This window comes from Schistocerca cancellata, chromosome 4, assembly GCF_023864275.1.
Source record: "Schistocerca cancellata isolate TAMUIC-IGC-003103 chromosome 4, iqSchCanc2.1, whole genome shotgun sequence".
Lineage (NCBI taxonomy): Eukaryota > Metazoa > Arthropoda > Insecta > Orthoptera > Acrididae > Schistocerca > Schistocerca cancellata.
Window position 1 is genome coordinate 701,582,316 of NC_064629.1, and position 15,049 is coordinate 701,597,364.

The window sequence follows — 15,049 nt, forward strand, 5'->3', positions numbered from 1 at the left end:
TCATCTGATGTGCTTCTGGTTTACTTGAGAGGTGTGTGATAGTGGCTTTTGTACGTACTGTGAGGACATAACATTGGTGTTAATGTGTTGTACTTTGCAATGGAACTGATCACTAACAGCTACCCCATGGCCTGCCAATTTGTTGTTGATGCTAACTTATTGGAACTCTTGCTGTCAACACTTTGTTACCTTGACAGTTATTTCTTACTGACAGTTTGTTGAATCAAGGCAGTCTAGATAGATCCTCTACATGGTTGTCCATAAAAATTCAATGCTTACACAACTTTGGAGATAGACTTCTCATGAGCCTAAAACTGATAATCTCATTGTGATCAAATCCACTGAGGTGTCGTGTTGCCTCCACCCTGTATATAACTCTCACTCAGATAGCTAGTGTAATCAAACTGTTCCATCTGCTAAACTAATTGCCCTGTGTCTCTCCAGTTCTTCATATGGTTATTAATGATGAAAAACCCTAGGAGAAATGTAAGTAATTGTTGAAAAGATAGATACCCTTTTACCTGTGTGACAAAGTGCCGAGAAATTTATACGCATATAAACTCAGTATCCATACTTTCATTTTTATTTGTAACATGAATTTTTACATTTAGTGTAAACACGGTAAATGTTGTGTATCCAGCAGAAATAGTACAAAACAAAGATGTGAAAATATGCATTGACGTGAAATGTGGTTGACAACCAAGCGATGTTCCTTTTGCTAGGGTGGTATGATGGTTATTTATAATAAAGAGTTAAAGAAAACAACACATAACTGCACTTGTAGTACCAAACCTTTACTCCACAGTCACACCTGAACAGACATGAACACTGATAATAAAAATATTGTTCAATAAATACACTATAGAACACAATAATGCCCTTTAAAGTATTCATCCAGTATTGCTTGCTCACATGATCTGAGTATACAGTATCTGGACCTAATAATGCACTGTTTTGCGAGTTTTGGTGTCAAATGAATATTGCGTAGTGCAGACCCTGGAGACTGGGAGTGGTACTACTCATAATCAACACTGATAAAAAGTAAATGACACTCTATATCTTATGTGCTGTTGATTTGTCATGTAGAGTTTCTGTGTGGACAGTATTGCAGGACATTCAGTGTGACTGTTGCTGCAGGAATGTGTCTGTAGAATCTGAGAGTAGTTCTCTCCGCTACAGTATAACTATGTGGAACTTAATAAAACAATAATGCATCCCAGTCATTACATGCCCAAAAGACTATAGTAACTATAGCAGATGATTATGATGATGAAACTTTCTAGCATGTTGGTAATCCTGTGTAATTCCATTCTGCCAACTTGTTCATAAGTACATGTCATCAGTAGCAGTGATTCTATTTAGCATTGGTCCCTTCTTGTCTTGATGTCATACTGAATATGATTTACAGATTTTGTACTGGGCACATATTCAGTAATGCATTTAGATACAATTTTAAATATACATAAATACTTGTGTAGAAATTTCAAAATGGATGCATAATAAGAACCTGTGTGTGCTTGTAACTTCACCCCCTACCCTAGCCCTCATACACACTGATGAAATAAAATGCCTGGATAGTTTATAGCCCTGAAATACAAGAAACATCACTTGAGGGAACAGTAAAATTATGAGAGAGAATTGCTGATCAGCACTTACCTTCAGGAAGCAAAATTGTTTATATTGCTGATAAGCATACATAAAAATAGAGGAAACTACCATTAGCTTTCTGAACTATTAGTTTGAGAGAGAGAGAGGAAGCAGCAAGTAGAAAATTTAGATCAAGCACACACATGCACATATGATACCACAGAAAGTGTAAGTAATCATGAGATATGGAAATAACAATTAGTGTTTCAGTTGATACTAGACTATTGTAATTCCAGTAGAGTGAGGTGAATTACAACTAGTGTTGTTACTGTGGTGGCTCATTTTTCTTTTCAGATATTTGTACTATAGTGAATATTAAGCTTTTCATTGTGGTTGTGGGGGCATGATTTACAGTGACGTCACTTTTCCAATTTTCGTTGTGTTAGGAATTTTATGAAAGTCAGACTCATGTATTATTAATTTTGCAGGTACAAATCTCGTGAAGAATTTTGTGCAGATGTGAGGCTCATTTTTAACAACTGTGAAACATTCAATGAAGATGATTCTCCTGTTGGAAAAGCTGGTCACAGTATGCGTTCATTTTTTGAGACCCGGTGGAGTGAACTGAATGGAAACCATCAAAAACCGAGCACTACTACTTCAACATAAATTTAAAGCCCTGTACTAATGTGAAAATGAAATGTGTGTGCGTGTGTGTTATACTGTTTTAATGTGCAGACCCGGTTCTCGTGTTACTGTGTCTTTAACTTGAAGGAATACAAGGTATTTTCTGTGATCTGGCGAAAAAATACACGAACAACCTTTTTATTAAGTCACACTTCTGCCAGCAGTGTTCTGCAAGATACAATTAGTCATTTTTTTTAAAATTCTGATGTAATATTTAAATCTGTTGTAGTGAAATGCTACTGTAATATTAATTGAATTATTTATTCAGTTGATAGGTTTCTGAAATTAGAAATGCTTGGTGGACTTGTAATTCAGTGCACTAGTGTGTTTAAGTAAAACATTTTTAAATACTTTTTTAAATACGAAGTGTGAATCAAGAGTGAAAAAGACAATGTGAATGGCCATATCGATGTGCAGAGTATATTTTGACTCATTACATTAAGTATTTTTCTGGTGACTGATATGCGTCTCGTATACCTGCTTAATTTCCCAGTTTTAGGTTTAATAATTCTACATCTGCCATATGTGATAGGCAGACAAAAATGTTTGCCCATAAATGTTTAACTTGTTTTAAGGTGCGTATATATATGAATATATATTTTGTATTTACTCTTTTGTTAGAAGGATTCCAAAATTTAAATGCTAAATGTGAGATTCCTGTTAAAACTGCTTTGTTGTCTTCAGCATAACCATTCCAGTGAAGCATCATAATGAAGTAAAATATATTCTACATGTAAAAACAGTCATTGTAGATATGCAAGTCCCTGTGTTGTTTTTAATTTGTAAAATAATTGATAATTTATTACTTTTTGTGTAAATATTTCATTTTATCAAAACATTGTAGTAACTGCATATGTCCATGACAGTTCTGATTTATTTCATAGTTGCAGAAACAAAAACTCATTCTTTTTACTTCAGTATCATCCAAGAAACCTTTATTCATAGAATCTATATTTTCTGTTATCTTAGTTTGCTGAAAGATTATACACTTATGAACACAGAAAGTCTGGGTATAAATTGTTGTTTATTGATACCTCTCTGCATTCCCTTGAGATGTAACTAGTGATCCAACACACTTGCAGTAAAATGTGTATATAAAATATTATTTCAAAGTACAATTTCATAATTATTTGTAGAAGTCTTTAGCAACAGAGTTTTGTGTGGCTGTTGCGAATATATGTCACTTTATTTTGTGACTGCTTTTTGCTCATTACTGTTACATTTAATTCAGAAATGGAAGCTATGTATACAGAATTTCATTTATGACTGTCTTAAATGAAGAACCTCAGCAGTTATATGTTGTGAAGTGAGATGTGTCTGCTTGCAGAATCCTATTTTCCCATTGAAAATAAAGCAATGTAAAGCCAGTACAATTTCAAAATATATTGAAGTTCACTACAGTATTAGTTTTATGTACTGCTCCATATTAGTTCTGGCAATGAAGCAGTTATTGTAGAGCAAGGAAATGCTGGTAACATAAAACACTTCTACCTTGTGGATGTATGGAAAAGTAGCATGCTATTGTTAAATTGTAAATGTATATAGACATTGATGTTATGTAGCTGCTGTTATGTCACATCTGTTACAGTGTGTTACATTGTTATACATACATTTAATTTTTCATGTTGAAGGTTGAATTTACTGAGATTTTTGTACAGCTGGACGGAATCTGGATTGATGCAGGTGTGCTTATTTTTCTATCTCTGTGACTTTATGCCATACTTGTGTAAAATATATTGAATATGGCTCATACCTAATACTCCTTTCTTAAAGTGTAAAAAAAATAAAAATACTGTGTAAGTAAGGTTCATAGCAAGAGTTCACATATGGGCGGCATTTGATAAAATTTTCATTTTAAATCTGCTGCTTACACTGGGGAGGACTGATGCACTCTTTCATTAATCTGCATAATTTGCAAGAAATTGTAGAGTGAAGCTTGGGCTTCCTTTACATTTCATATCCTTAAAAATGCTTAGAAAAGAAACCTGGAGTTTTTTCCTTAGTGATGCATAGTGGAAGAATAAGTTGACATTTTCTTTCAGTTAACCAAATACATATTGCCACAACCAAGTCACCATGATGGGTAATAAATTTAAGAGCAGTATGTGTCACATTTTGTTACTACAAATTTTTTGTGTGACACTATTCTTTTAATTTCTTCTACGATTGGTTAATTTTGATGTATAACCCATTATGCAGTGGATGTTGTTATACATCGTTTTCACATTCCCCTTTTCAATTTGAGAGAAAGGGGCATGTAGCTAGGTAATAAAACGTAAAAAAATCTAGTATCAGATTCCTGAGTGGTTATTTTTAACATTATGAACATCGTTTCCATTATTTTGGTACTTGTTGTGCCTTTTCATGTTTATACTGTTACCTGATAATGCCACAGGTATCAACCAAGTCTCAGTGTTCACTACTTAGCAGCAAAACACCCAAATGCTGTGAGCAGTCCCCTTTCATTAGGCTTGATGTAAGCCGTGATAAATGACTGGGCTCATATACATGATTTTGCCTTACCAGAAGGAACACTTTACCATCAGATAGTTATTTACTGTTGTTGGGGACATGTACATGTAAACTGAGATGAGATATTCTCTGCTTGTACTGTAATGAGTAGTGTTACAAATTTGATTTTAAAGGCCATTATTAATACTATATGTAGGTTTAATGGCAGATATATGAGGAAGTAAGAAGTTTGTGCATCACTTTCAATTGTACTGAAAGGAAAAAGTTTTTTGTTCTAACTGTGGTACTTACTTGAGGTTTAGTGAAGCAACAGTTACGGTAAATACCTACCATGTATTATTTTCAATACCAAATCATTTCAGCAATGGAGATTTCACTGAAATAATTTGGCAATGGATAAATAGTTCCTTGTGGATATACACTGGAGTATTCATGAAAATAAATCACAGACAGATGGATTTTTCATTTTCAGTGACTGGAGACTATTATATCTTTTTAGTGCACATTATTTTGACAGTAATCGTGTAAAAAAAACTTCTTGGTTTTATAGGGGCACATCAAAATTTACTACCACGTCCTTGCTCTCGAGGTTACACATGATAATCTCAAAGCACTTTGTCCATCCACAAGTACAACTGAAATTTAGGGAGTGGTGCTATAAGCTTTTAAGCATGTAGTATTTTATTTTCCAAATTTAAGGAAAACAATCACAGATTGTGAAATTGTGCTTTGAAATGTTGAGTTGATATGACACCACAGCTGAGAGTTCATGAGAACTTGTGATTTTTGTGCTACTGTTTTGTTTTCATTGTAGATGGTTTATTTACATTAAATTTTCAGTTGAAGTTCTCAGGAAGAAGACGTTACTCACAATTTCATTTCTCTTTATTTTGTAAGAACAAGTTAGATGAATGAGTTTTATAAACCAAAATGCAGTGTGCCTACAAACACCTTTTGCACAGAACTTCTACTGTGCTGCCTGGTATTCAGTGATAATGTGGATATTGTCACTGTTGTGACAGGAACTCAGAAAGTGTTGATTAAAAGAAAAAAGAATATATAATATATATATGTGAATATAAATTGCCAAATAGACTGTATGAAGTGAAATAATTTTTTTCTAATGAGATACTTATGGGCATTTAACTTGTGACAAAAAAGAAGTTGTAAATATTTATTTTTTGGTGTTTTATAATTTCTGCTAAGGTAGATCCCACTTTTTTTTTTTAAAGTAGAACACCTATAGCCGTTAATTGTTATATTTCCCTGTAACCTTGTACCAGACAACCTGCATCTGATTACCTGCCATTCTACATCAAGTCTGTAATGGAAGAGTCATTTAAGAATAATATTGTGTGTGAAATATTTAATATATTTACTTATGTGAGAATACATGAGGAAAATGGGATAAATATCTGCAGATGAAATGTTGACTCCTGAACTGAAAAGTGTAAATGTTAATATATGAAATGATTTTCAAAATGATTTATTAAAGATGATTAATTATGTGTAAACATTGCTGATTCGTCAAACAGCCACTTTGTGTTTCTGACCCTGAACAAAATTACTCTGAAGTAAGATAAAGCTATTGATAGGAACCATATAGATAATATTCTGGTTTACGCAGAAGAAGTAATATTTAATTCTACTGAATTAAGTGGAACATAAGATATAAACTCTTGTTTTGCTTTTCAGTCAGTTCTATAACCATATTCATTGGTTTTGAAACCTTGGGATTCCATTTTCATAATAATTAGAACACAAGGTAACAGTTCACTGAATAGTAGATGTGTGAGTCATTAAAGGCACATTAACAAGGCTAAGAACTTTGCCAGTTTCTGGACAAATCCGTATTCACATAGACACATACTTAAAAGGATTTGTCCAAAAACTAATGATGTGCTCCCTCTTGTTTATGTGCTTTTCGACGAATCCTCCACTATTCAATGAGTTATTACCTTTACTCCTAAGTTATTCACATTCTACCAGGACTTTCCATTACCATATTTATCATTGTTTAGATGTAGGTAACCCTATGTTATAGCTTACTACACTCAAATGGTTGTGCCCAAAAGAATGTACCAAGAAGGAGTGGAAAGGGGAGAGGAAAGAGAGAGAAGTGAGGGGGGGGGGGGGGGGGGGGAGAAAGAGAGAGGAACTTATCAGCTGGAACACAGATCAAATAATGAGTTGTTTGTCACAGGAAGGAATAATTCTGATGACAGAACAATTACTTTTTTTGTGACTGTAGTGTTTTATGTTTCTGATTATCATGCAGATACAATGCACTCTAGTCAGTAGTCAGGCTCGTTGATGTAACGGTAAAGTGCATGACAGGGATCCGAGACGTTGCAGGATCGAGTCCCTACTGGACGATAGAAATTTTCAGCCTGCCTTTAATCTACCTTCACATCTCACTAATGTGAGGAGTTAGCAGGAATACAACATGATTCAGATTCCATGTTAATCTGTAGGTCTTCTTTCCTTGGTTGGACAGCTGGGGTAGATTAGGGATACGCAAGTTGCCTAAGTGGCATCCAGTCAAAAGGACTTGCAATCAACCACTGAGACACATGAAATTAAAGGTCTAGTCAGTCAAGAATGTCAATAATACAACAGTAATATGCAAGAAATTCAGAATATGGAGTTGGTGTCCAATTTGCAAAATAATTGTCAAAATTTATGGACAGTAATGCAATAGTCATTGTCAGCTAGTGAATAAGTTTTTCTGAATTCTAAAATGTTTAACCAGGTACAAGAGAAGCATAATATTAATAATAATGATAACAGAATGGTATATGCCATTCAAAAGAGAGTCTGACAGTGACAAATTAAATCTTGCAGACAAAATATGAACACTATAAGACAACCTTTTATGAAACTTCTTTAAGCACAAGCCCTCTTTCTTTTTCCCTGTTTCATGCAACTGTGACACTGGACAGTTTATTGATATGTAGGGAGATAGCTGCATCAACTAATTAGGTAACCATCATTAATATGTGACAGGTATCTTTCTTTGCTGTGTTTTCCAGCTGAAAACATTTCTACAGAGTGACTAAATTTCCAATGTTGAAATATAAACTCAGTCATTTGTAGTGGATTGCTTGGGTTATTGTAAGCAAATGAAGAAAAGCTGCCTATTCAACTCATTGGAAGTGTGAGTTAATAGAATAGGCATCAGGAGTTCATCAGGGGAACTGAAGAATTTTATAGTATCGCAATCAGAGATTGAAAGTAGCAGGATCATGGATTATATTCCAGTTTTAAACATTTTTAATCAGTATTTTACTTCACTAAACACTCAAAAAGAAACATTATACACTGTTATGTGTCCTTAAGTTGGAGAAAAAGTATACTTGAGAAATAGAGAATAGGATCTGTGTATTTTACTGAAGTTTTGTGCACAGTGACACAAATAACTATAGTCAGACCTGTCATATGTATGTGTAAATGCTTATTACATTAAAAATAGTTACATCTTAGAAAGTGCTACACATAATTCAATTACTAGAAAATTGTGTTCTCATTTTAGTTATTTGATTTGTTAGAGATGCTAGAGGTTAAATGGGTAGGGAAGCATTTTTTCCTCTCAAGTTCTTTGAAGTTAAGGCTGTACAGTCCTCCATCAAGTTACTGGGTACATAATTCATCAAATGCTGATTAAACTGAATTATTTAAAACATGAAAACAGGAGATCTGTTATAAAATCTACAAATAACAATATCATGTGGCAAAAAGATTTAAGTTGTACAGAGTACAAGGAGTGTGCCACAAGAAAGCCTTTTGACTTAGGATTGAAAATGTGATGTTCACTTTCTTCAGTCCTGCCGGAAGCCGGTTGGCAATGGAACCAGCAGAGTAGTGTATACCTTTTCCTAAAATGCTTAAGGAAATGATTCTAAGTGGAATTTTTTTCCCCCCTATTTAGTATACACTCAGTGAATGCTGCAGTTCCATGAGAAAGTCTATAGATACCACAAAATGTAAATTCCAAAGTACTTGAACAACAGCCTGCATGAAGTTCATGAACTGATACCACAGATATTCTCATTGCCTTTATTTCAGCTAAAATATTGTTTGTGAATGCACTAAGTTGTCCCAAAATGTAATGCCATCAGACACAAAAGAAATCAGTGTACCCATAGCAGAACCTATTGACACTTCCCACTTTACACCACAAAGTCGGATTGAATGTTTTTCTATTTGTGGAGCCCAAACTGTCATGAAGAATATTTTGATGTGTGTTGTACATACCACAGTGATTTGTTTAGAATATGCATGGTGTTTACAATGCAACAGCTTGTACATTGTTCTGGAAGGGCATAGGGACCACAACAAGATGAAGTGCCATCTACTGGGACGTATTGCCTGATCTGATAACATGCTGCTGATGAAAACATTTGCGTAACGAAAAACTAGCCATCTAAAAGTTGGCATTCATAAATCTGGTTATGGCTCTGAAAAAAAAAAAAAAAAAAAAAATCTAAAAGTATTTGTGGCTGGTTGAGTTATTCACCAACCACCTCTTTCTGTCTATTAGTTATAAAAGGAATTATTAATGAGCTTTTCCCTAGATTCCATAATGCTTCAACTTATGCAACACTATATGATTAACTTACCATTTAGCCCTGCAAGTAAGTCATAAAGGAGAAAAATAAATTGTGTTTTTCATTGATGGTATTTTCCTGAAGTCAAACTATGGATTTAGTTTCTGTAATTTTACTGTTTTATTCACAGACATTCTATAAATTTAAAAAATACGGGGAGTAAAGAATCTGGCTAATACTTGTGAACATGATCTCTTTTGCCCTTTTTATAAAGTGGTAACGCTGGCAAATGTTTTCATAGATATGAAAGGTAATCGTGCTGTTATGCACCCTTAGCCCAAAGAGCAAAAGCTAATTGCATTTAATGTAGGGTGCTATACTCTTTATACTTAGTACGTATTCACTCATTCTTACTTGTTTCCAGTAGTTGCATGTGATATAACTGTCAGGAAATCCTAGTGAGTAAAAAGTTTTGTGAACTTTACTGGCCCAAAATAAAATTGATGTCATATGCCATCTATTGCCAGAAAGGGATTATTAAATGTTGTGCACAATTCTTTTTAGTCACCAAAAGTTTTGTTTTCCTACAGAAGATCTCTAATATTTCAAATACCCATCTGCTGCTTTTATACATGTTTAACAACTGACTGCATAGCTTTTGTATTGTTCTGAGGACTTAATTGGTTTTCTGTGAGTCTGGTTACATTCTTCAGTACTTACAAATATTGCCAGTACTGAAATTCTGTGAGTATCATTCATACAACAACACAGCTCCTGTTTCTTCCTACATGATACTTAATTCAATTAGTTATTTTTATTGGATGCTTATCAGTACTATATTTCTCCCTACAGTACGTTAATGGAAACATGAATAAGAGCCTATAAATAAAGCACTAAAAGTTGGTAAAAATACTGTCTTTTGTCACTCATGTGTTTCAGACTTCTTGCCATGGATGCCTTTTAAGCTATCCTTTAAACATCAACATTGCAGCTGTATCTACATCTTTTAATATTTGCTATATTCCTTACATCCTTGAGAAATAACTCTACCTTGATCCCTATCAATTGTAACACTTCTTCATCAAAATCTGACACATTATTAATCATTTTCCTTGCAAGTGCTCCTGAAATAAAGAATATAAGAATATTTCATGTAGATATTTTGTATGACTGTGCTACTGTTTCTGTGCATTCTACCTGTACAGCTCACTGCCTTTGAGTTTCAATAAATCTGATGCCAATATATTGGTGGTTCATTATTGAAAATAAATTATGTTATTTTATTGCTACCACTACTCCATCTATTCTGCAAGCCAACTCATAATATGCGGCAAAGGGTTCTCTGTCTATCACTATCTCTTTCCTCCTTTCCTATTCCAGTTGTGAATGGTATGCTGGAAGAACAGTTGTTGGAAAACATATGTGTGAGCAATATATTGGTGATTCATTATTGAAAATAAATTATGTTATTTTATTGCTACCACTACTCCATCTATTCCGCAAGCCAACTCATGATATGTGGCAAAGGGTTCTCTCTCTATCACTATCTCTTTCCTCCTTTCCTATTCCAGTTGTGAATGGTATGCTGGAAGAACAGTTGTTGGAAAACATATGTGTGAGCTAGAATTTGTCTTAATTTACCTCCCTGACCTTTTTGCAAGCTGTATGTAGGAAGAAGCAATATGTTGATTGAGTCTTCTAGGAATATAAGCTCTCAGATTTTGACAGTGAATCACACCATGATGCACAGTGCTTCTCTTATAGCAGCTGCCAGTAGATTTAGATAAGCATCTCCGTGACGCTTTCAGACCTATGAAATGTGATGAAACATACTGTTCTCCTTCAGATCTTCTCTATTTCCTCTATCAGTCCTATTTGATATGGTTCCCAGACAAGCAATATTCAAGTATATTATATGAGGGCTTTATAAGCTACTTTCTTCAGGGGTATACTACATTTCCTGAAGTCTCTTTCAGTGAATATCTGTCTGGCATCAGCCTTAGTTGTAATAAGTTTTGTGTGGTGATTCCACTTTAAACCACTCTATGTGTTTACTCTCAGTATTAAATGATTCCGATCGCTTCCAGTGATTGTTCGGAAATCATGTAACCATACTATAGTGGGTCTTTCTACCTATTTGTGCACAATATATTAAATTTCTTTATGTTGATTGTCAACTACCAATCCTTACAGCATGTGTCAGTCCTCCGCAGGTCTTCCTTCATTTTGCCACAATTTTCTAGTGCTGTGACTTCTCTGTAGTGCTGTGGCTTGACAAAAAGTCTCATTGAGCTTCCAACATTGTACACTAGGTCATTTGTATATACTGTGAATGGTAATAGTCCTATGAAGTTTCTTTTGGCGTACATTTAATTTACTTTTACATCTGAAGATTAATCTCTGTTAAGAATTTCATGCTGTGTTCTAGTTACTAGAAACTCTGCAATCTAGTCACAAAGCTGGTCAAATACTTGGTGTGCTTGCATCTTGTTCATTAAGTGACATTGCAGACATGTATCAAACATTGTCTGGAAGGCAAAGAACGCAGTATCAACATAGGCGCCACTATCTACCGCCTTCTGCATCATGTGGACAAACATAGTGAATTGCATTGCATACAGTCATTGTTTGCAGAGTCCACATTGATTCCTGTAGAGGAAATTTCTATTCTCTAGAAAAGCTGTAAATTGGGGGAGGAGATTAGTGTTTAACATCCCGTTAACAGTGCAGTCATTAGAGACGGAGTACAAGCTTGGATTAGGTGAGTACAGGGGAGGAAATCAGCCATGCCCTTTCAAAGGAACCATTCCGGAATTTACCTGAAACAATTTAGGGAACTCACTGAAAACCTAAATCAAGGATGACTGGACACAGGTTTGAACCATTATCCTCCCAAATGCAAGTCCAGTGTTCTAACCATTGCACCACCTTGCTCGGTAGTTGTAATATACAAGCATACACCATGTTCTAAAGTTCTACAGCTGACTGATGTCAGTGATACAGGCCTATTTCTAAAATGCTATAGTTGACTGATGTCAGTGATAAAGGTCTCTATGTTGTGTGTATCTGTTCAATGACTGTCCTTGAAAATGGAAACAACCTGAACATTTTTCCAGTCACTTGGAATGCTTTGTTCCTCCAGCTACCTATGGTAGACATCTGCTAGAAGAGAAGCAAGTTTGTTGGTATAGGCATCCCAACCTGTTCAATCTCCTTTCCTCTGTTAATTGATTTTATATGATTTTCTACATTGTCACTTATTTCACTATCCACCGTTGTGGCATTCACCAAGCATTTGAAATGGAGAATGGCTGTATGATCTTCTTCAGGAAAACAATTTTGGAAATAGGAATTTTATATTTTGACCTCCTTCAGTGATATTCCATTTTGATGTCATTATACTCATTGAGTTCCTGGACAGAAGGCTTTGATTTATCATAAGACCAAAACTTCTTAGAATGTTTGTCAGGTCCATAGATAGGCTTTCACTCTCAGATTCATTGAATGCTTCTTCCATGGGTCTCCTTATAATGATTTTCGCTTTGTTCAGTTTTTGTTTGTGTACTAGTCTTTGATACATTTAAATCTGCAATGAAGTTGTCTTTAGCTTTGGAGCATTTTTCTAACAGGTTGTTGAACTATGGTGGGTCTTTTACATCCCTCTCAACTTTTCTTGGTACATACCTACCTAAGGTACATTGTAAAATCTTCTTGAACTTTGTCCACTTTTATTCCACATTCTCATTCTCAGAGGTGAATGTTTCATATTAACTCCTTGGTTAATCTGAAATCTGTTTCTTGTTGCACTTAACAAGTAGAAATATTTTGCTGCCTTTCTTTACTTCCCTGTTTACACCAGTTTTTGATGCTATTATGACCTTATGGCCACTGGTTACTTGCTGTACTGAGTCAAAAAGTTTATGCCTGTTCATAACCATTACATCTAAGACATCACCCTCATAATGTGCACCCCCCCCCCCCATCCTCCCCTCCCCCCCCCCCCCCCCCCCCGCCCCCGCCGCCCGCCCACTGCCCTATCATCAGGAGCAGAGTGTCTTACTGGTCCCGAGGTGGTATTTTATGTGTAATACCAGGCCACATTGTTTCATTATGACATCATATAAAGACCAAGATCACATGCCACCAGAGATTATGTTGATATCTGTGATAGAAGGGTGCTAATGGCACCACTGGGACATTTTTATTCATCAAACATAACCCTTTTCTTGGAAACTGCTGTCTGATAATAGTGGCTAAAATGTGCATTGCCAAAACTTCCCTATGATCTATGCATTGATATTTAATATGGCGTTGATGTTCCACACAGTATTCTGACACTGCACATAATAATAGCTGTCTCACTCACTACTAATGTTACAAATTCCAGGAACCTTAAGACCTAGACTGTCATTTAATGGGTCTTTCATATTATTTATCAAGTAGATTTTCAACTATCACAGCATAATCTTCCTATTGTTCTTTGTATTTTTAACATTTCTTGTGACTGCTGCAGCTGTTATTTTGGTCAGTTCATGTGTACACCATAAGAACATTGTGCAGAGCACATACAAGATATTAACTGTTGAGATCCTGATCAAACAGCAGTTGTCACACACAGATTCTGAAACTGGTACTGAATTAAGTTTGATGAGACAATGGTATTGTGTCATCCGTCAACATACTAGGATTCCACCATCAAGGAAATGCATGGAATAAGACTGTGCAATAACAGCTTCTGTTGGCAGTGAATGCCCAATGCTGACCAACTACAGTGAACTGTACAGAGTTCTTTACTTTAAAATTAAATTGGTGATACTACTAGCATCCGCCCTCCATCACAGATATGGAGTTAACTTACTTCTGATAGCATGCTGAAATTCCTTGGGTGTCACCACAACGTAGTTTATGTAGTTTGCCTGACTGTCACAAATAAAACACTATTCCAGCATCTGCTACAGTGGTCAGGTTTTAACTATGACTAATAAGGAAGTCATCGAAGCTTATCATTTAAACTTACACAGCATGCAGCCCAAGTGAAATACTGGATGTAAGTGCAGAAATTTTCATTGGTGACTGAGCAAAATATTAAAACGGTATTTACTTTATTTTCAGACTAATAACTGTTGCTCTTAGGAGTAGTACGTTTTACGTTAGTTAGTATCCCCAAGTACATGTGGCAAGAGAAGCCATTAATGCTTATTTTAACCTGGGCAGCAGGTCAGCTGTTGAAGTGAGGACACATATGGATGCAGAATGGTTGGTCTATACTGCCAGGTGTAGCCCACTAAGTAGTACAGTTAAGACCGGTCAGAAAACATCAGGTAGTAAATTATGTGATCTGTGTACATATTAGGGCACCACGTGTAAAAATATCTGAACTTAAATCCATTATACCATGTATATCTCAGAAATGGAATATTTGTAGAAGAGTTGAGAAGATGCAAAAACATTACAAAGTTAATATATGAGGATGGGTCATTTGCTGATCACAAATAGTAGATGCTGGAGAGCAGAGTCATGTAAAAAAAAGGCAGAAAATGATTAGGTTTTGGGCAAAGTCCTTCATTATAGCTAACAAAGACACACATTCAACTTACATCTATCATTGTCCGATTATTCCTGAATGAATGAATAAATAAAGATCATTCATTGTAGGCTTACAGCTCTGCTTCCATTTGGTAAAAATACATGTGTCTGATGCTCAGCTTAGCACCTCCTCTATTTTAACATTGGGAGACAACAGTAACTGTATGCAT

At 35.2% G+C, this 15,049-nt stretch overlaps 1 protein-coding gene across 1 annotated transcript in view; it reads left to right on the top strand.

The window, feature by feature from the left end:
- Positions 1-6,260, top strand: part of LOC126184390 (bromodomain adjacent to zinc finger domain protein 2B-like) — a 318,222-nt gene extending 311,962 nt beyond the window's left edge. The window contains exon 38 of the mRNA XM_049926773.1: positions 2,076-6,260. Within this exon, the coding sequence (XP_049782730.1) occupies positions 2,076-2,256 (181 nt within the window). The 3' untranslated portion in view covers positions 2,257-6,260. The remainder of the gene's footprint in view (positions 1-2,075) is intronic.
- The last annotated feature ends 8,789 nt before the right edge of the window (positions 6,261-15,049 follow it).